The sequence below is a fragment of the Clarias gariepinus genome, chromosome 6 (genome assembly GCF_024256425.1).
Source record: "Clarias gariepinus isolate MV-2021 ecotype Netherlands chromosome 6, CGAR_prim_01v2, whole genome shotgun sequence".
Taxonomy (NCBI): domain Eukaryota; kingdom Metazoa; phylum Chordata; class Actinopteri; order Siluriformes; family Clariidae; genus Clarias; species Clarias gariepinus.
In genome coordinates, this window is record NC_071105.1 from 10,840,127 (window position 1) to 10,861,135 (window position 21,009).

Below are 21,009 nucleotides of genomic sequence, written 5' to 3' on the forward strand. Positions count from 1 at the left end.
AGAACAAATTGTGCTCGTAATCCAAGATTCCACTATAATTAGTTATGTAAAGGCTAAAATACTTGGTTTAATCGGAAAAAAAAAACAATCAACAGCTATGATCCCAAGGATGAGCTTTTTTTTTTTTTTTAAGCTTGTCCCAAATGTGTTTTTCTTTCTCCTAACCCAATAGCTATTTGACAAAATTACTGTCATTCACCATAAGTGAAAGAAGTTATTAATTATGTAATATTGATTATAAACAGTTGTTCTATCTTCTAACTTCTCATATTTTAATTTTCCACTTCATGGTGGGAAACATACAGACAAAGCACTGACACTGGAGACTCCTTCCTTAAATGTTAGTCTACTTGCAGACAGCTTTGCTACACCGATCAGCCATAACATTAAAACGCAAAACATTATGCCCAGTACTGTGTAGGTTGCTCTGGGTCCTCTGTGTGTGTGATGTGTCCAGCACCGACACATTAGAGACGGATGTTTTTATGAACTTGTTTGTTCAGTAACAAGTCCCTTGAATGCCTGGTCGGATTGAGATCTGGGGAATTTTGAGGCTGAACCGATAACATAAATAAGCCCTATGTGCAGCAGGCTGTGGTGCACTGCGTGTTCTGTATTAAATTAATATTGCAAAAACACTTTTTTCTGTATAAGCTATATGTGCTATACACCTTTATGGTATAAAGAACTGTCAAGATGGCAGATTTCCAATTTCCAGAGTTTAACGAAATAATGTGTCCAAATTCACATTATTCAGTATTCTATTCATATCTGTACATGGATGATTTATACATCGTGTGTAAGACTTTTAAAGAGTCTCTGTCTTCCCACAGAGAGCCCAACGGTGATGTTATCAGCTGGGAGCTTCTCCTCTCCTTACGAGCACCTGAGTCAGCCAGAGACCAAGCGCATGGTGGAGCACTACACAGCCTACCTGAGTGATAACACACGGCTCATAGCCAACCCTGGCCTAAAGGTACATAATACACACGACCTCCCGAGTGACTCACACCTCAATGCAAACCTGAGCCTGAAGTTACACACACACACACACACACACACACACACACACACAAAACCTGAAAGAAGGACGGGAAGGAAGATTGTGTGAAATTGTTTGGGATGGAGTTTACATTTGTGCAATGGCAGATGGAATGCGTTTTTTTTTTTTTTTTTTCTATGACTAAATAATAACTTGCTTTACAAACACCGAAGCGTGATGATACATGCCTCATAGCCAACCCAAGCCTTAAAAAAAACACACACACTCTCCAGAACTACACAGTCCAATTTCTGCCAGAAGCTACATGCACATTCAATTTGTGTAATAGGCGTGTCCCTGGAATTTTGGCGACGGATGGAGTCCTCGGTTTTGGGAAGAGTTCGTTTTTTAACTATACACAGCAGTTTATCTTGTTGTCTAGTTTTATCAGCTTTTTAGATAGCTTTTCTAAATTAGCTCAGAGATAATAAATGCATGTTTTGACCAATAAATGCACGAGTTGATTAGCTTGCAAACTGGCTAACATGCTAACTGTAATATGTAAAGTGTCAAAGTATCACCTAATTTCAGCCTCTTGATTGAGTGTCTATATCGTACCTCAGCAAATGAATTGAATTCGTTCTGGACTCGAGTTCTTATGGCGAAATTTCAAATTGCAAAATGCATTTTCGTGTAAGAAATGATGTAAATGCAGATGATTCCTTCCAGCCACACAAAAATATTACCAATTTCTAACACAATAATCATATTTTTTTCAATATTTAAGATATTTAGAAAAGACATCAATAAATTAATTGCTACCGTGCTTGCTAACCTTCTTGGGGCCCATGGTGCTATGTCTTCACTAAATCTTGCACAAAATGCAAAAAAACCCAAAACAATAAGTAAACTCGGTTTGTTTGGCTTTACACTGATGCAAACAAGTTTTGAACGGCTCCCAGACGTGCACAGCTGACGTTTGGTTTTGCTCGGTTCGTTCGCTCGTATGCTTCATATTCCAAGACTGATTTCTTGCAAAATTTCAGTTCTTAAGATGAAAAATTTGTGAGGTGGGGGAATTGGTCTGCTGGGGTACTACTGTAATTTATAAATGGGGGCTCTTCCTCTTTTGATCTTTTGCACTATTATACAAACAGTATGCACCTAAGAAGTCAGTAAGGTCGAATGCTTAATTTCACATGCACAGGTTGGCCGTCTTCCTTCCCTGTATTTTTGTTAAGTAATTGAACAGATTTGATGAAACCCTGGTGCAGCTCTCAGTATCTTTATTTTTTCTCTTCCCTAGTCGTCTGTCAGGAACGATGTGATGGCGACCAGTCATGTGACGGACGAATGGCTGAGTCTCATGGAGCTGAGCAGCTTGAACTGCTACATTGTGAGGCGTTACATAGCAACGCCCAATGGGGTGCTGCGGATTTACCCCGGCTCGCTGATGGACAAAGCCTTTGACCCCACCAGGAGACAATGGTGAGATTAGGGCCTGAGGGCACAGGTCTTCATGCTCTAACACAACACCAAAAGCTTTCCAGACTCCCTGCGAGCTTGCAATGAACAGCAGTATAAAGTGTATTGCACTCTTGTGCATTGCTTCTCTTAATGCTATTTTCTCTGCAGATGTAAACCTGAGGTTTTTAGTTTCACACGGTTTTATTTTTAAAATTCACTCCTGTCTGGTGCTGATTGCAAAGCATCACTGTAATGTGACTGAATGCACTATGGAAGCCATTTTTTTATTTCATTCACTGGGTTTGGCGCTTCATTCTGTTACTGTTCTAGGTATCTGCACGCTGTGGCCAATCCTGGTTTGATCACTTTCACCGGACCATACCTGGACGTTGGGGGAGCCGGCTATGTGGTCACCATCAGCCACACCATCCACGCCTCTAGGTCAGGAAGTGCATTATTTATAGAGAATGTGGAGGCTTATGAGGTCAGAATCAGCCAAGAAAGATTCCTTCATGCAGAATTAAATTTAACAGTTGCGTACATTGATACAGTAGGTTGTTTATGTGGATGTTATAATAGGATTCATTTGTTCGAAATTGGCATTTTTGTCATTTTTGGCGTTTTTTGTTGTGTGTAAATGTGATTGAACAGATTAAATCAATGCCTTTGTTGGAACTCCAGCACTATTCATCAGTTTGAGAACACCATTCTCACAGTGAAGCATAGTGGAGGTAGCACCATGTTGAATATGGATCGTGTAAGATGATCTGCAAAGTTTTAAATTGCATTATGTCGTCAGTGTTTAAATGCATTAATTTAATTTTTTTAAGATGGTTTAGATAGTAACTAATATTGTACACTGATTAAAAGCAGCAGGTCTCTATATGACAAAGATAAACCACTTACAGTTCGTGTGTTGCTTTGTGTGTGATTATACTAGAAGTATATCATGTTACTGAGGTTTAAAGTTACAGTACATATCCCAAAAGTACTGACCCCCAGAGCATGGAGTAATCATGCAACCAAACAGTGTCTGCCTTATTTTAATTAATATTGTCATTATTACTTTTATAAAGTGTAACTCATTTTAAATATAAGACATGCATATGATTGTTTATTTCCCAGCGATAAATAATTAAAGCAGGACTTCCTAACCCATCTTTGTAATACTCTGTTCTGCTTTCTTACCATCAATTTTCTTTCCTCTTGCTCTCAGCTCTCAGATGGCCCCAGGCTATGCAGTAGCAGTAATGGGCATCGACTTTACCCTGCGCTACTTCTACAAAGTCCTGCTGGATCTCCTGCCCATCTGCAACCAGGACAGGGGAAATAAAATCCGGTAAGCCTGCCCCAGGATCTTTCATCATCTCCGTCCCTCGCTTTGTTTCAGCCTGCCAAACTCCAGCTCCGTGCCTCTACGAGAGCTCCAGGGAAATGGCCAGGGGCTTTCTAAAACTCCCCTTTTTTTTCTTTTTTTTTTAATAATCAGATTTGCCTGTATTTGAAAAGCAGCATTCACGGAATACCCTCTTATTTCTCACTTTTTTTTTTCTTTTTTTTTTCTTTTTTTTTTTTTTTTTTACAGAGAAGCATTATAGTTCTGAGAAAGTGATGTAAAAAAAAAGCAAGCTAGAGAGAGGGAAAACAAAAGTCGATAAAAAACCGTGGATAAAGTCCAAGGAATAATTACCAGAGCAGTGTTTAAAATGAGAGAAAGATACGAAGTGGTGAGAAACACAAAAGGAGATAAGCTGATTATGAGCGCATTCCAGACACATCCTGTCCTGTTCAGTGCCAGCACTCTCATCCCGTCTCCTCTCCTCTTTTCCCCCTCTACCTCTCTTTCTTCTAAATGTTTGTGCGCTCCCCTCCCCCTCTCTGCACCCCCCCTTTCTCTCTCTCTCTCTCTCTCTCTCTCTCTCTCTCGGTCTTCTCATGCTTCACAAGGGGTCAGGCCTCAGTGTTCTGAGTGCCAGAGCCATTAAACAGGATTAGCTGAGTGGAATGGCCCAGTGCAGCATGCACAATAGTGAGGACTATTCTGAGCTTGCCTCATGGATCTGAGCTTTTCTAAAGAAAGTGGAACACACCCCTTGCACCCGGGCCTTCAGACACTCACATTCCTTCCTTTTACCATGTCCATGAGCCTAATGTTTTCACAATACACTCTATTATACCTCCTCTGGCAAAAATGCGCCGTTGTAAGCTGTTTTCACTGTTTGTATCACCGACAGAGTTTTGTGAATGGGAATGGAATCTTATATACACAGGTTTGTATAAATCAGTGTTTAATTGGAGAACAGAAATCTGCACCAGTTCTGAAAGTTTAAAAAATCTTTAGTACTGAGGTCATTTGCACAATGTGTGTGTGTATATGTATATGTATATATATATATATATATATATATATATAATTTTTTTGTCAACATTGTTTTTTTTCCCACTGTGTGTAGGTGCTTTATTATGGAGGACAGAGGCTACCTGGTGGCACACCCCACCTTGATTGACCCTAAAGGCCACGCTCCAGCAGAACAGCAGCATATCACACACAAGGTATCCAGTTACACACACACACACTGCTGGTCTGATTGTGAATCCGCACTCCGGTGATATTAAAACTCATGTTGGCTGCACTGTCTTATCAGCGCTTTCCGTTCAAGGCTACTGTCTCAAGGGCGCTGAGATAGACACTCTTTATTTCCAAAAACTCTGTTTTTGATGCTCTGTTGAAGCATTCTTCCTATAGTCCAGATCTCGCTCCATCTGACTAGTTTGGTCCCTGAAAGCAGCCCTATGAGGACAAAGATTCACTTCTGATAAAGAGTTGAAGACAGCGGTGCATTCGTGGCTCGCATCTCAGCCCAAAACATTTTTAACGAGCTAATAGTCCAACAGCTTGGTGACAGATGGACTTAGTGTATTGAAAAGCAAGGCGATTTTGTCAAAGTTATGCATTTGTTTTTTTCTAAAAGTTAATAATAAATTCTACAGCTGGAGTGTGGATCATTTTTAACTCGCCATCATGTCATTTATAACTTTTTTTTTTTTTTTTTTTTTAATTCATGTAACTTGAAAAAAATAATCAGATTGTTTTTTTTCATTATTATTTTTATTTTGTAGGAGCCTTTGGTGGCAAACGATATCCTCAACCACCCAAACTTTGTGAAGAAGAAGCTGTGTAACAGTTTCAGCGATCGCACCGTGCAGCGCTTCTACAAGTTCAACACCAGCATCGTGGTCAGTGCGGACGCTTCTCGACATTTATCTTCATGTTCGTTTGTATCAAATGGAAGAATGTCATGCAGCCGAGTTAACAATAAACATTTTCTGACTTTTCTAACTATTCAAAGTCTATGCATGTGAGTGGCCTGCCTTGTTAAATGGATCCAGTCCACTTCATCCTCAGTGTGCTTGAATAGACTCACCAGTTTTCAGCAAGCGTTTTGTCCCGGTCATGGTCGCACTGAATCAAGAATGTGTGAAATTGATCATTGTAGTAATTGTACGCCGTGCACTTTTTTCCTGTGCGTGTCGGCATTCCGCACATTTTTCTCACATGTTTTTGTCTTGGTGTGAATTCCGATAGTTTTAGACTGTCTTTATAGTTGGTGCTGTCAAATAAGGAAGGATGGCAGCTGGGTTTTAACACAATTACATATGCTGGTCTGATCTTTTTAACACAGTGTAGACCAGACATTTTAATTTACACCTCTGTCTGCTAGTATCATACCGCCATCTGGTGGTGCACAGTGTAATAGCATCAACTGTAAGTATCTCAAATTAATAGTACTGACCTGCACCAGTTTAAAAAATCAAATAGGAGGACAAACGGGACAAAACGCTTGCTGAAAACTGGATTTGGGTTAAGAACTGAATAATACATTATTAAAACCTGAAAGGTTAAAACAGTGCATGCATGTAAGTGCATGGTGAAGTTGCATCATAGAAAATGGACAGTAGAAATCTCAGGGATGTTTGGTAGTAAAAAGTAGTTGGGAGCTTAAAGAGTAGACTGTGGAGCAAAAAAAGAGATGTAGTCTGGTTGACTATATTCCAGAGCAAAGGGGGTGGACCAGGGTAAGAAAAAGGAAGCTCATGAAGTGATGCATCCATCATCCAAAGTGGCCACTGTGGAAGAATATATATATATATATACACACACACACACACACACACAGTCAGCCAAAAACAATTATGCACACTTCAAATTTATATTAAGTGAACCTCGACTTGAATTATGGCAGCAATGTGTAGTATTATGTTTCCTCTAAAGATGTCAGTCGATGATGTTATCATGGGACTGTCAGACACTTCATGTCGAAGTGTGTACCGGTTTTGTATATATACACATAATCTAAATGTTTTCGTGTTTAACATTGTGTGAATCTTTGTGTGATTTCCAGGGCGATCTGACGAACCTTGTTCACGGCAGTCACTGCTCAAAATACAGACTCACTCGTATTCCAGGAACCAACGCTTTCGCAGGCATCGTGAACGAAACGTGCGATTCGCTGGCCTTCTGCGCCTGCAGCACCGTGGACCGTCTCTGCTTAAATTGCCACAGGTGCCGTTTTCATTGTGCTGGATTTTTCGTGCAATAATATTGAATTTGTTCTATTTGCACGACTGTGATCTTTTTAGTGAATAGTTTTTAAATAAGGCTCATAACTCCCTTTGTTTTTGTTTTTTTTACCTTTTCTGCAGAATGGAGCAGAATGAGTGCGAGTGTCCATGTGAGTGCCCTCTGGAGGTGAACGAGTGTACCGGCAATCTGACTAATGCTGAAAACAGGTATACCCCAGCAGATTTGCTTTTTTAGCTGTGGTTTTATGCAGCAGAGGAAATGTACGCTCTCTGTGTTCTTCCTGCCGACTCGGTGTGATTGTTGTCATAAACCCAGTCATGAATAGCGTACTTGTATTCTGACCTTAAAGGCTGCTTAAAACTGTATTTATATGTGCTAATCTGGATTTGTTGGGGGATTTATGTTATTAAAAAGTCTCTAGAATATTACAGGCATTTCAGTGGTAGGAAATTGCATACGTATACACGCAGACAAGTCACATATTTAAAATGATGTTTCTGCGTGTTGTTATATGATAAAGGTGACATATAGATAAAGTTAGACATCTGCCGTCTTTTATGTACCTGTTTGTTACTTTGAGTAAATCCCCATCCACCTGTATGCTGGAGCAGAAGAGTTTCCTCTTACTCATGGAACTGGTAAAGGACCATCTGTCAGCGTTTTATTGCTAATCCCTGCAGAGAGACGCTTTGTGCCAATGTGTGTGTGAGATGATGATGATGATGATGATACTAAATAATAACTCCAAAGCTCTGCACATAACCGGACTTGTCGTGTGGCGATGGGTTTGTTTGAGCTGTAATCCCAGTCATCACAATCCCCTCGACTGTGTTTGTGTGTGTGTGTGTGTGTGTGTGTGTTCAGGAATCCAAGCTGTGATGTACACCAAGAGCCCTTGTCTATGTCGGTGATCGAGTCCAGTTTGCAGGACACTTTGCCCCAGTGCATCAACACTCGATGCAGCCAGCGTTTCACCAGCAGGTCAGTCTTCTCATCTCATATCCAGAGACCCAAGTCTCTGTTCAGCCCACACACACACACACACACACACACAAACCATTGCCACAGACAAGATGACAGCTGGTGCCGGTGCCGTTTCCACCACTAAAGAGACGGTTCTTGGCTGCACAAAAAAAAATTTTTTTGATTTAGTTCCATCACCATAGTGCTGCTGGTCTGGAACCAAAAGACAGTGACACTAACATAATTGTGTTGCCATAGCAACTCCAGCAATTCAGGTTTTATACATGGTCACTGTTAAAATAAGACATCCTTTTTTTGGGGGGGGTACTGCAGAAACAAGTTTTCTGGCATTTACAATAAATTAGAAGTCCACTGCTGACGCTAATGCAAAAGTGTAAAACTGTGCAGTTTAAACTCAACGACAAATAAGCGGATCGAGTCAAAATGCATACCCTTATTTACAATATTTTCGTAGGTATAGTGACTTACAGAGCCACACGCCATGCTGATAGTGTGGGCATTTCTACCTTTCTTGTGTTCAGTGTTTTCAGGGTAGAGAATGTTGCGGGTCAATTTACATCCAGGTGCAAACACAGATCATGATAGAGATAGAGAGAGATACAGATAGCAACACTGCATCACACCCCTATGCTAGAGGCTCTGAGGCGGAGTGTGATAAGGGATGATGGGTAGGTCTGCACGGGTCTGTTTTTGGCTTTGTGAGCAAGATACAAGCAGATATAGAAAGAAGGCCATCATATAGTCATTTAGGAGATCTTGGGTAGATTAAAAACATGTCTTTTGTACTATTGTTAAAAGGCGGAAGGGTGACCTCTTTATCTTTACATCATTATCAAGGAAATGATAGCTAGTTAAAACCACTGTACCTAGACTGCCCCCTGGTGGTCACTTGTGAATGTGTCTCTTCTGTGCTTTTATTAATAACAAATAATCATGCTTGTTTTTCCATTATGTACCCTACCTGGCCAAAAAAATTTAAAAGGTACCAAAGGGTCAAATAGTTAGGCTGCATCAAGCAGAGAAACAACTAAAGGGATCTGAATTTCTCATACTTGCACACAAACACACTTGTACACGCATACCCGCATGAACACACTCGTATATCACACAAACATATCACAAATGTTAACACTAACACACTCTCTCGCACGCATGCAGAAACACACACATACATCACACACTTACACACACACAAGTCACATGTCTCACACACACATCACACACTCACACCATACAAATAAACATGCACATTTATTTGTCACACACAGACTGACACACACTAACTACTCAATTACACACTAACGCACTCAACAAAAATGTAGGGCCCAAACTGACATCAGCCCTATATAGTGTGTGACGTGTGCCAGTTGTGCGGTGCACCCAGGCGACGATGGCTTTTTGTAGGTCTTAACATGACACCCACTCAAATAACACCCAGATTGCGCGGTGCGCCCACTTTTCTAGCATTATGCCCTAATGGTATTGGGATATCCCCTTTAAATGCATGTGCCCAATGTGCTCGCTGTCTTTCTGATGTGCCCGGGTGGCGATGGCGCAGGGTGCTTGGCCCCGCATCGTTGCTTGCAACTATATTTTTTCTTGTTCACTATGTACCCTACCTGGCCAAAAAAATAAAAATAAAAAATGTACCAAAGGTTCAAATACTTGGGCTGCATCAAGCAAAGAAACAACTAGAGGGATCTGAAATTAGTAGAATTGGGAACGATAGTGCTTTGAGAAAGCATTGCAGTTGGGAAAAGAATACATCATGGACACTTGGTGAATTTGCAATATAGAAAATTGTGAACGTAAGAGCAATTTCATTTGTGTGTGGTGTGTTTTATTTTTCTTCTCTTTTTGACTGTATATTAACAACTGCTTTAATCCTTTTTTTAATATGTGTATTTTTTCAGTGACTGCTTTGGTGTGTTAGACTGCGAGTGGTGTGTGGTGGACAGTGACGGCAAGACGCAGTTGGACAAACCTTACTGCGCTCTTCAGAAGGAGTGTTTTGGGGGAATCGTAGGTGCTAAGAGTCCTTATGTGGATGGCATGGGGATTTTAGGTGAGCTTTTAGACAGGCTGGAAATTAATTTCAGACTTTTGTTTGCTATATAACAATAGAGTTGATGGTCAAATATTTTTTTGCAGCATTGTTAAACTATATTTCATGATGTTTAAGGCGAACAGTTTAAAATACAGTGGAACCTCGGATTGCGAATAACACGGTTTGCGAGTGTTCTGCAAGATGGGCAAAAAAAATTTATTACATTTTGACTTGAAAAACGAGCAAGTCTTGGTTTACGAGTACCGAGTATCATGTATCTCACGCATGCGCTTCTTGTTTTGACGCTGAGCATCACGTGATCACAATTGAGCCACCGTTTTTTCTCTCTTGCACTGCACTCTCGCCTCTACAACCCCCACCCCCCACTTTCTCTCGTTTTCAGACACACACTTTAGCCTTTACACCACCCCCCACTTCCTCTCGGTTTCAGAGACACACACACACACACACACACACACACACACTCCGCTCTACACAGAAACACTGCTCAGTCGTAATTCTTTTCAAAAGTAAAGTGCAGGTTCATTTGTTTGTTTGTTTTACTTTATCCCAGTGATTCCGTTAGTATGTGCTCACACGAGTGTCATTAGCGATGTTCCTTGCTATTTTTCGACAAAACAGTCTTTCTGTTAATGTGTGTGTGTCTGTGTGAAATTCAAATAAGAGAGGAGAAAGGTTTACTGTGTAGGATGAATAGGAGGTTCCTCCTCTTACTTTACACACATTTATTTTTCCTTTTTTTTAAAGGTAAAGTGCAGGTTTTATTTTTACTTTATATTTTGTTTTAATTATTTTTATGTATTTATATTTTAGGGCTGTGAAACAAATCATTTGAGTTTCCATTATTTCTTACGGAAAAATTTGCTTTGATTTATAAGTATTTTGGAATGTGAGCCCGCTTCTGGAACGAGTTATGCTCGTAATCCAAGGTTCCACTGTATATGCTTTTGGTCTCCATTTTGGAATGGAAAATTCCACAAGTGCACATTTATACCACCTAACCTTTGGACCTTTTTTTCCTGCCTTTTTTTTTTTTTTGCAGATGAAGAGGTTGCATCTCTTAACATGATCAAGAGCGCACCCGTGGGTCCAGTAGCAGGCGGCATTATGGGCTGCATCATGGTGTTGGTTTTGGTCGTGTACGCCTACAGGCACCAGATCCACCGCCGCAGCCATCAGCACATGTCACCTCTGGCAGCGCAGGGTGAGTCTGATTGGATAAACACACGCACACCCACACAAAGGCCAGAAGGAGCGTCGAGGAAAAATAAAATACTTTCAAAAGCACTTGGTACAAAATGTACACAAACGGTAGTGATATTTCTTTGACAATGCAGAAGTTTCAAATAAAAAAACCAATATTAATTTGATGTTCAAGAACAACCAATAATCGTGAATACAGTGCAAAAATAATGATTTATTATTATTATTAGTCGTATGTTCAAAGGCAATTTTGTATACTTTTACATCACTATGCACACTTTCAGTTCATACTTGTGTACTATATTCACAAGTAGCTAGACTTTTTTTTTTAATACCTTCACCTGTTAGCCTGTTGGTAGTTGTTTGTACAGAGTAATTATTTAATAAATGGTTTTTTTTTGTAGGGGGAATAACCGCATGGTATCTGTAAGCGCATGTATTTGGATTCAGAATTGCATCACTGTAAGGTTTATAGGATTTATAAGATTATAAGATTGCAAGAGTTGTACTTTTAACACTCAGGATACCACAGTTCTTCCCAAAGATCCAGATCTGATTTCTATTTATGGCCAAGGGTCCGGAACCATTGGTGATGCGCAAATATTATAACTTGCAAGCAAAGTACATTCACGTCTAAGGACTTCTGAGACAAAATACATTCAAACCTATTTAAAAAACGCCACTGTTTGACTGCAAACAGATGATTTAATCAAACCAACTCTAAATTTAAAGCAAACAAATGTCAGAAAAATGTTAAATACCTTCCAAAAAGGTTAGTGCAAAACAAATGACACTGTGTGCGTGCACACAAAACAAAATTGTTGTTTATGAACCTAAACAGCTCCAGCTTTTAACATTAAAACATTTACAGGTGTGTTAGAGGAAAAAAATACAATAGAAATATTTTCATTGAATGATTTTCATGCCTAAATAAATCAAATAAGCAAGTTGATTAAACAAACCTAACCTAAACTATGACACAAAAAGACAGTGTATTATCAAAATGATTTTGAAGTAAAAGTTACATGATGTCCTATAGGTCCGTTTAAATGTCATGTCCTAAAACACGTGTAAAATGCCAGCTGTGCCGCTTTTTCCCTTTTCCAAAGCGCTCAGGTGTTTGTGCTCCAGTGGCATCTGCCGTTGCTAAGCAACCATGAACTGCACACTGCATGGCGACGAGAAAGTTGCATGATATAAATGGATTTCCAGCACAAAAAACCCTTTACAGTAGCTACAGTAGCTCCTTACAGCCTGCTACTAGGTTTATTTATGGACAGGAGGTGTTCAAGTGCACCCCATCCTTAAAGCATGAAAGAAAACTTGGAGAATTTTAGTAGCTGATCCAGGAGGGTGGAAAGTGTAAAGACTTAAAACATGCATAAAAAGTTATCAGGCTAACCTAAGCTGGCCTTTTTACCCAGCAACCATTTTAAATTAGACCCCATGACCATTTCAGCTAAGTCTATTATAAAGAGATTAACGAGACAGGAAGAAATTAGAGTCGTTTAATGAGGCTACTCCCTCTGCACCTACGCTTTGTCACAGGTTTGTTATTGTGCCTGTAAATCTTTTTTTGCAGAAAGACAGTAAAAGTGCAATAAAATACACAATCTCTGTGCAGCGTTTATCTAAAATGATAGATCTAATTGTGATTTTAATTGCTCTTGTTCTAAGCTTTCATAATTGCATGTTATGTCAGTCTAGCAGTCTGTGATTTAACCAGCTAATGAGATAAAGTGTCATCTGTCGTGTATGAAAATAAACAAGTTAAGATTCAAGAACTTTATAGACACTGTGTAAAGACAAGAAATTGCAAAAGGAAAGAAAGAAATGATGCAAAGGCGATCAAACCCTGCGAGTTTCATCCTGTGGAAGAGCAATCTGTTCATAAGTGCACTTTCTCCTTGCTTACTGTCTCTCTTGCTACTGCTTAATCCACAGAAATGTCAGTGCGGATGTCTAACTTGGACAACGAGCGCGATGAAAGGGATGATGACAGTCATGAAGACAGAGGAATAAGTAGGAGCTTTATCCTCAGCTTTCTTTACAGTATTCTGTGAAATAACGTCACTCTGTAACTTTATTTTTATTTTATTTATTTTTTTATATTTTCAAATGTTTGATAGGGACATTTGTGTAGATCAGGTTTAGCACCAGCGTGTGCCGTTTCACATATATCTTCCAAATGTATTTACAGTCAGTAACACCCGTTTCATCGCTGCGGTCATTGAGAGGCACACACACAGTCCTGAGCGCAGGAGACGCTACTGGGGCCGATCAGGAACAGAGAGTGATCATGGTAAGTGATTTTCAATACAGATTATTATGCTGTTTAACTAGAAATGTATTTGTACCACAGTCCTGGTTAATGCTCTATTTATGGGATTATACAAAAAAAAATCTCACACTCAAGATTTTATCCAGTCACCTTTAGCTTTGATTACAGCACACAATGTGTTGGCCAGTTCATGTGTGAAAATGATTCCTCATGCTCCCAGAACCACTCTCTCACCATCGGGGTCCTGGAATATGTCTGTGCTGCCGCCAGGGTATAAAACTCCATTGATCTGATAACCTGGTCATTCAGTACCTTCAGGTCATCAGCTGACTTTATTCCTCGTTCTTTTGTCATATGATGTTCCTGAGTCTAGACCTGAACAACTGAAACAACCTCAGATGATAACACCGCCTCCAGAGGCTTGTACAGTGGACGCTATGCATGCTGGGTGCATGGTTTCATACGCTTCCCTTCTTACCCTCAATCTGAACTCATCAGACCACATGACCTTTTTTTTCTATTGGTCCAAAGTGCATTTTTGCCTTCTTCCAAATTCAAGCCTTTTTCTGATTTGTCTTACTAACAAGTAGCTTTATGGCTGTACCGCTGTTTAGTCCCAATCCTGAGAGTTTGTGAAATGCTCTTACTTTTACTATTAAACCTAGCTATTGTTTTTACTGTTAGTTTTTCAATCCTGCAACTTCACCAAGTGTTTAAGTGATCTCCATACTTAATTTCTTTTTTTGCACAGTTCAGCACTATCTTTCCAGGTTTTAATAATGTTTTAACCCATACAGTTTCAATAATTTCAGATCTCCTTAGTTGTTTTCTTTGCTTGATGCAGCCCAACAATTTGTCCGTGCTAAAACTGTGATTTCTTTTGGATAAGCAGTGTATTATTCTTCTCATTTTAATTTATTACAGTTATTTATTTTATTTCTATTTGTGTTTTTTTTTTTTTTTCTATGTTTAATGTCTTGAGAGAGAAAGAAAAAAAAGACAGTTAAAGGAGCAAATGTTTACAGCTAATATATTATTACTGCAAATTGTACATTTTACTTCTCCTGCCTTATTCTGTTCTCTGTCCTATAATAGTATTTTATGACATTCTAGTTTTGGAGAGATGCAGAACTCCTCACAGGGTTATTCTAAACATATCCACCAACAAGCCCGGAGCTAATTTTTAAAATAAATCAGGGGGGGAAAAAAAGTACTACAGTAGATATTGACAGCAAATACAGTGTGTGAGCAAGGACGAGTTTAATAGTAGGGTTTTGTCCATGTGGAAGTATAGTAATGTTTTCACCCATTAAACAGTAAAACTAGTCACTGTTGTCTGCTCCACTTTCCTCACAATGGTATAAAAGTATTTCCTCCTGCTACAGCCAGGTCTTGTTTTTGCCATGCAGTCAAAAAAAAAAAAAAAAACCCTCTTAGTACGAACCTTTGTGTAGCTCTCTTTGTAGAGAAAAACACAGAGAGGGGAAGAGTTGAGCGGGCCGAAAGAAAGACGCGGATATCAGTGAGCGAAAGAGAGAACAGAAAACGGGAGCCTAGAGCAGCGAGAGCGAACTTTTCTGTATTTTTAAACAGCTCAGCCAAAGGTCGCCTCCCACTAGCTATTCACTCATCCAGCTCAAGGGGTCGAATCGATTTGGCTTTTTTGCAGCGAGCTGTGAGTCAGTCCTGCACCACCAACACACTCTCCTTATATTCGCCTGCAGCTCTCTATCTAACCGACGGTTGCCTTTAGAATTTTTACAAACCTGTGTGACCCGGGATTAGTCGTCTCCTTCAGAGCTCAGGTGCATCATCTAGCCGTGGAGTTGTTTCTCCTGTTTGCCTTGCAGCGACTTCATCTTTTTAAAATGCTAGCCATCATCATGTCTCACTTTACCGGGTGGCTGAAACGGTAAAGGCTGCGAGTTACCGATCGGAAGGGCGGAGGTGCAATGCCAAGTTGTCAGCGTTGAGCCCTTCAGCAAGTGCTCCGGGGACGCTGTATCCCAAGTGACGTGGTGCTCAGACCCCAGCTTCCTATAACTGGGAAAAAAATCATTCCACTGTGCTGTAAGGTACATGTGACAAATAACTGAATCTTAAGCAGCTTGAGGTCATATCATACCCGGAGCAACTCCTTTCTTCTTTATGATTACAGCAGAAAATGTACAAGCATCTTGGGTATGAACTGACTGATAATAAAACCCGATTTCTTATTCTGTCGCTTAGATCATTTCAGTCGCCTGCCAGCATATCAGAGAGCTTCCCCAAAAAACTAAATTCCTGGAAAGCCTCCCAACTGGTGGTTGTAGTGTGCTGAGATTAAACTCACACACACACACGCACAATAAGTTAGAAGTGAAGCTGTGTCTCTTAAGCTTCACTTAAGGCCCGGGTGAGACTGGAGGCATGATTAAATTAATGAGGTCTACCGGTGTGTGAGAAGGTTCTCCAAGTCATGCTTAATTATGTGGAAGGATCTCTCATTAGTGTGTTCTTATTAATCTAGTCATTTCTGCAGGAAACCTGATAGTGCGAGCTGAACTGTTTCAAATATTTTTGAGGCTGTATCACTATGAGCTGTGTGTGTAAACTATATAATAATATGAGTATGTGCGTGTGTGTGTGTGTGTTTGTTTAGGTTACAGCACTATGAGTCCTCAAGAGGACAGCGAGAATCCGCCGTGCACCAGCGAGCCCCTCTCCGCAGGCGTGGACGTGGGGAACCATGACGAGGAGCTGGAGCTGGACACCCCGCCCCAGACCGCTGCACTACTCAGCCACAAGCTCTACCCGCACCGGCACACCCACACACGCCACCCGCTGCACACGCACACACACCACCTGCAGGCGGCAGTCACCGTTCACAGCGTGGACGCCGAGTGCTAGGCGCAAAACCCCACCCACGGAGCTCACCTTTAATGCCACTTCACTCCGAGGCCTGCCTTCATCCTCCACTTCCTCTTTGAGCCCTAAAAGCCGCAACGCTGTGCCCTCCTGAGAGAGCAAAGGGAGAAAAGGGACGGGGCCGAGGCCTCCCGGGGAAAAGTCTTTTTAACCTGACCTCTTGAACCTTGACGGACCTGTTTTTTAATGGTGCGGAGGCACAGATTTGCACTTGTTTAAAGTGCGACAAAGCATCTCAAAAATTTTAAAGAAATCATGAAGCCGAAAGGATTATTTTTTTACTATTTATTGAACTGAAATTGATGCGGGAACATGTAAATGGAGGAAACTCGATGATTAATTCATCGTTAGGAGGCCGTGTCGAGCCGGACTGCAGAGCAACGAGCAGTGGGATGTGTGGCACTTTGCGCCCCACACACACACACACACACACACACATTACTGTGAGAATGTACTGTTGAACAAGGAAAGAAAGAAATCAGATACGGATGAGCATAAGTGGCTGCTCTGAACATTGGAGAGAAAGCGTGAGAAGAGCACAGCAGCCATCTGTGAGTGGAGGCAGAAATGTGTTGCTTCTCTGAATCTGTTCATTCGCTGCATGGTTCGTTTCAAGCCCGTTATTCACGAAAGAGGAAGAGATTCTCTAGAAACTGTATTTTAAGTGTTTCACCTCGCGATCTCAACCGTTTCGGACATTTTTAAAAGCGACCTCAAGATGCTGAGATGTACCACTGTGTGTATAAGCCTTCGTCGTCATTATTATTATTATTATTATTATATCCCTGTTCAGCCCTGACCAACCATGGTAACTGGAGTGAGTGGGTTATTTTTATTTTCCTTACAAATAGCTCCAATATCGATCAGTATTTTTCATTTTCCCTGATGGAAAAGCGGAAATATGAGAATCCTGCACTTCTGTCAAATTGCCCGTCTAATCCAAATGTTGCCTTTGTGCTTATATGATTTTAGAATGATTATGTCTATTGTTTCCAGATTTGAAAAAAATTATACCATGTATATACATTTGACCTTTTAACAAAGTAGCTTATAAACAAGTTCACTCCTCAGTGTCCGCATCCGTGTCCGAAGTCTCATTGTGTCTGTATTTACTTATTCATAAAGCTGAGCGCATGAGTGACATGTGATACCGGTCTAGAAAGACAGGATGATTAGAACATAATTGCGTTTTCCGCAGTCCAACAAAAGATCAGTAATAATTTATTTCTAGCAAACTCCTCTCAAAGTCTGCTGCGCAAGCATAATCCGTTCTGTAAAGCAGGAAATATGATTACGGCAGTTTGGAATAGAAAAAAAAATAAAAAAAATATATATATGTGCATATAAAATCACCAAAAAGAACTATTGAGTGCAGTATGAATAAAACACATGTAGCATTATAGATAGTGTCAGGTATGCTGACTGGAGAGAGAAGAAATCATAAAAAAGCTGGGAATCTGCATCATGTGAAACGGTGTGATAAAGAGATCAGAACAGCAGTTCCATATTTGCATTTTTGTCTTATGAGTCACTGGACAGAATGACGCACAAGAAATGTTTATTTCTCCGGTTAGACGTATACAGCCATTATTTCATGCCCACAGGTTAATACTTATTACCTTACTTACTTAGGAGATACTTATGCAAATATTACTTCAGCATATTAAAATAATAAAGTGTGTATTACGTGTTAAGGTCACTGACACAAAAAGATAAAATCTTACCCGTGTTCATTTTTCTTTTTGTAAATTCCTGCTTACACTTTGTAAATGTATTTATTTTACAGTATGTTACACACCAACTGAATTGGGTTGACTTATACTTTCATTATCATTTTGTTACTTGTATTAACCCATGTGATATACAAGGGGCATTCGAGTCAAACCATGACTTTTAAATGTGCAGATTAACAGTTATGAGGGTAAAAAAAAACTTTTCTTTTATTTCTTCATATAATCTGCTGCACTAATGCATTCATCCTCAGTATGCTGAACTCATGATCAGATTGCCTACTTCATGTCTGAAACGCTGGCCTCCCAGGAACTCCTTTGATGATCCTAGACATGTGGAAATGTCCTGAAAGCGAGGTCAGGACTGTACAGGGAATGTGTTACAGTAATAACTCCCATGTGAGTTCCTGTGATGTGCATGTAGTGTCGTGGGCAGCATTACGTCATGCATCGTCCCGCAAAAACAGAACACCTTTGGTGACCAAACCAATTAAAGGAGTTCCTGGGAGGCCAGTGATTCAGATGTGAAGCAGGCAGTCGGATCATGGTTTCAGTGCATTGAGACAACTTTGTTTCTCGATGGTATACAAGCACTAGTGAAATGCATTAGTGTAGCAGGGGATTATATAGAGAAATAAAGTTTTGACTTTCACAACTGTGTTCCGTTATTCTGCGCAATCAAAATTCAATTCAATTTTATTTGTATAGCGCTTTTAAAACGAGAACCTTGAGAGGAGCCAGACTCAACAGGGAACCCATCCTCATTTGGGTGATAACGGATAGCAGGGATTGATCTGCATCATACTGTGTGAGACTGGAAGTTCAGTATAACAGGAGATGTTTTTAAGTTAATATGGATTCCAGTTCGTTATTGGAGGCTCATGGTAGATGGTAGGAAACTCCACTTCTGAACCATAGAGCAAAAGTCCCGGTTTGACTTGAGCACAAATATAAGGCTTGGTATTTAAACAATAATATTATATGATGGTATTTTTGGCTATTTATTAAAGCCATATCCCTTTTTATTCACAGTCTCTCCACTGGCAGAACCGAAAGTCCAGGTTTTAATATCAAAAGCCTGCCGTTTTAAAATTACGGTTTAAATTAAACCCATTTGATGTAAGGGGACGATCAGTTAGGCTAATGCTGGGTTGTTTCCACCACTATTACAAAAGAAGAATGTTTAGAGGAGGGGGAAAAAAAATTGAAAATCACAAATTTAGGGTTATGACTCACGTCTCTGATGTGCATGATACACATTTGGTCATTTAAGGCTTTAATAGAGCTGCGATTAGACGACATTAGAGCACTAATTTGGTGTGATGAAATGTAACATCCTTTCAAAATATTTGCCAAAAAGACACCGCACATGGGGCATGCAATTATGTTCAGTAATTACAGATCATTAGCTGTATCGGTTCCAAATGGTTTTCTGTGCCCAGCCGTAATTTACCCTTTAGCTGGACTCTCAATGTAACAAAAAAAAGCTCTTAAGATGGGCATGTTTAGATATAAATTTGTTGCATAACACTTCTATGTTTATAAAGGTTTGCATAAGGAACTAATATAACCGAATAGCAGTTAACAGTTAATATTGACCATTAATCATAGACGTACACTTTTTAATTGTTGTTTTCTTGCACTGTTGATGCGGTTGAGTTTGGTGCAGGCAGCAGGAATAAAAACTTTACACATTATGACTGAACGCCATTAGCCCTATAATTGGGCTCAAATTAATTCTTTCAGATGAATAATGTACATAATTGCATGTTTATGCAAAAGCCGCATTGTGCTTGTAGAATCGCTGAATTATGATCAGATATTTATTCCCTAACAAGCTGAATTATTAGCTGGAATACATGGCTGGGTCCTCATCCAGACTGGCTTTCACCGGTTCATGACCTCCTGATTTAACCATTTAAGTTGTTACAAACAAGATCTGTTTCTCCCGAGTCTGTTTTCGAATGATCCTTTTGAATCATTTTTATATTGATAATCTGCAACGAAATTCAAAAAACAAAACATTTTTTTTTACACAGGCTCCTGATTTAAAAGCCAAATTAACATTTAGCCAAGTTGTTCCTTGTTCTCTTTAAAAAAAAAAAAAAAACAACTCAAAAGGTTATGGAGAACACAGATGGACAAGCTTGTAGTACAAGAATTAAAATAATACTCTTGGATCCCAAACAAATCTGTTCCATTTTTTTTTTTTTTAAAGCCTGGTTTTGTTATTACACTTACAGTCTTAAGGTCACAGAAAGTGGAAATACCCAGCTTGTATTTGCTCACAAGGTGAGAAATTCAGCCATGGTACTCCGGGTACTTGATTATTTCTTAGCCCTTAAGGGACAAACAGGAGAATGTCATATTGGTTGGAGGGTTGGTTATTACACACACTGGAAAACATCAGGACTTCTCTGGAAATGAATCTTGGTGTTGGTTTTATTACATAGGATGAACATTCAGAACGGTGTAGCTTAGAATATTGTGGTTTTTGGGCACTTCTTTCTTGTTGTGTGATATTCATGATATACAACAGATTTGTGGTTTCCAGTTTAATCCAATGCTTGAGTTACTGCCTGTATAGAAATTGTCCATGTTCTTTCTTACATCTGTATGTCTGTACGGGTACACGAGAGTACGGTGGCCGTGAAGTGCAAAACAAATTAACAAAACTGATAATGAAATAAACTAAATAACAAAACCCAAAACAAATAAACAAATTCAAAACCAAAATAACAAATCCAAAAACAAAGTATCAAAACCGAAAACAAATAACAAAACCCGAAACTAATTAGTTAT

General features: G+C 39.7%; 1 protein-coding gene across 1 annotated transcript in view; it reads left to right on the forward strand.

The window, feature by feature from the left end:
- Nucleotides 1-17,548, forward strand: part of cachd1 (cache domain containing 1) — an 81,038-nt gene extending 63,490 nt beyond the window's left edge. The window contains exons 14-27 of the mRNA XM_053499261.1: nucleotides 834-976; nucleotides 2,289-2,470; nucleotides 2,780-2,890; nucleotides 3,666-3,788; nucleotides 4,903-5,002; nucleotides 5,570-5,686; nucleotides 6,853-7,013; nucleotides 7,154-7,240; nucleotides 7,899-8,015; nucleotides 9,932-10,083; nucleotides 11,129-11,290; nucleotides 13,234-13,311; nucleotides 13,490-13,591; nucleotides 16,212-17,548. Of these exons, the coding sequence (XP_053355236.1) occupies nucleotides 834-976; nucleotides 2,289-2,470; nucleotides 2,780-2,890; nucleotides 3,666-3,788; nucleotides 4,903-5,002; nucleotides 5,570-5,686; nucleotides 6,853-7,013; nucleotides 7,154-7,240; nucleotides 7,899-8,015; nucleotides 9,932-10,083; nucleotides 11,129-11,290; nucleotides 13,234-13,311; nucleotides 13,490-13,591; nucleotides 16,212-16,459 (1,883 nt within the window). The 3' untranslated portion in view covers nucleotides 16,460-17,548. The remainder of the gene's footprint in view (nucleotides 1-833; nucleotides 977-2,288; nucleotides 2,471-2,779; nucleotides 2,891-3,665; nucleotides 3,789-4,902; nucleotides 5,003-5,569; nucleotides 5,687-6,852; nucleotides 7,014-7,153; nucleotides 7,241-7,898; nucleotides 8,016-9,931; nucleotides 10,084-11,128; nucleotides 11,291-13,233; nucleotides 13,312-13,489; nucleotides 13,592-16,211) is intronic.
- The last annotated feature ends 3,461 nt before the right edge of the window (nucleotides 17,549-21,009 follow it).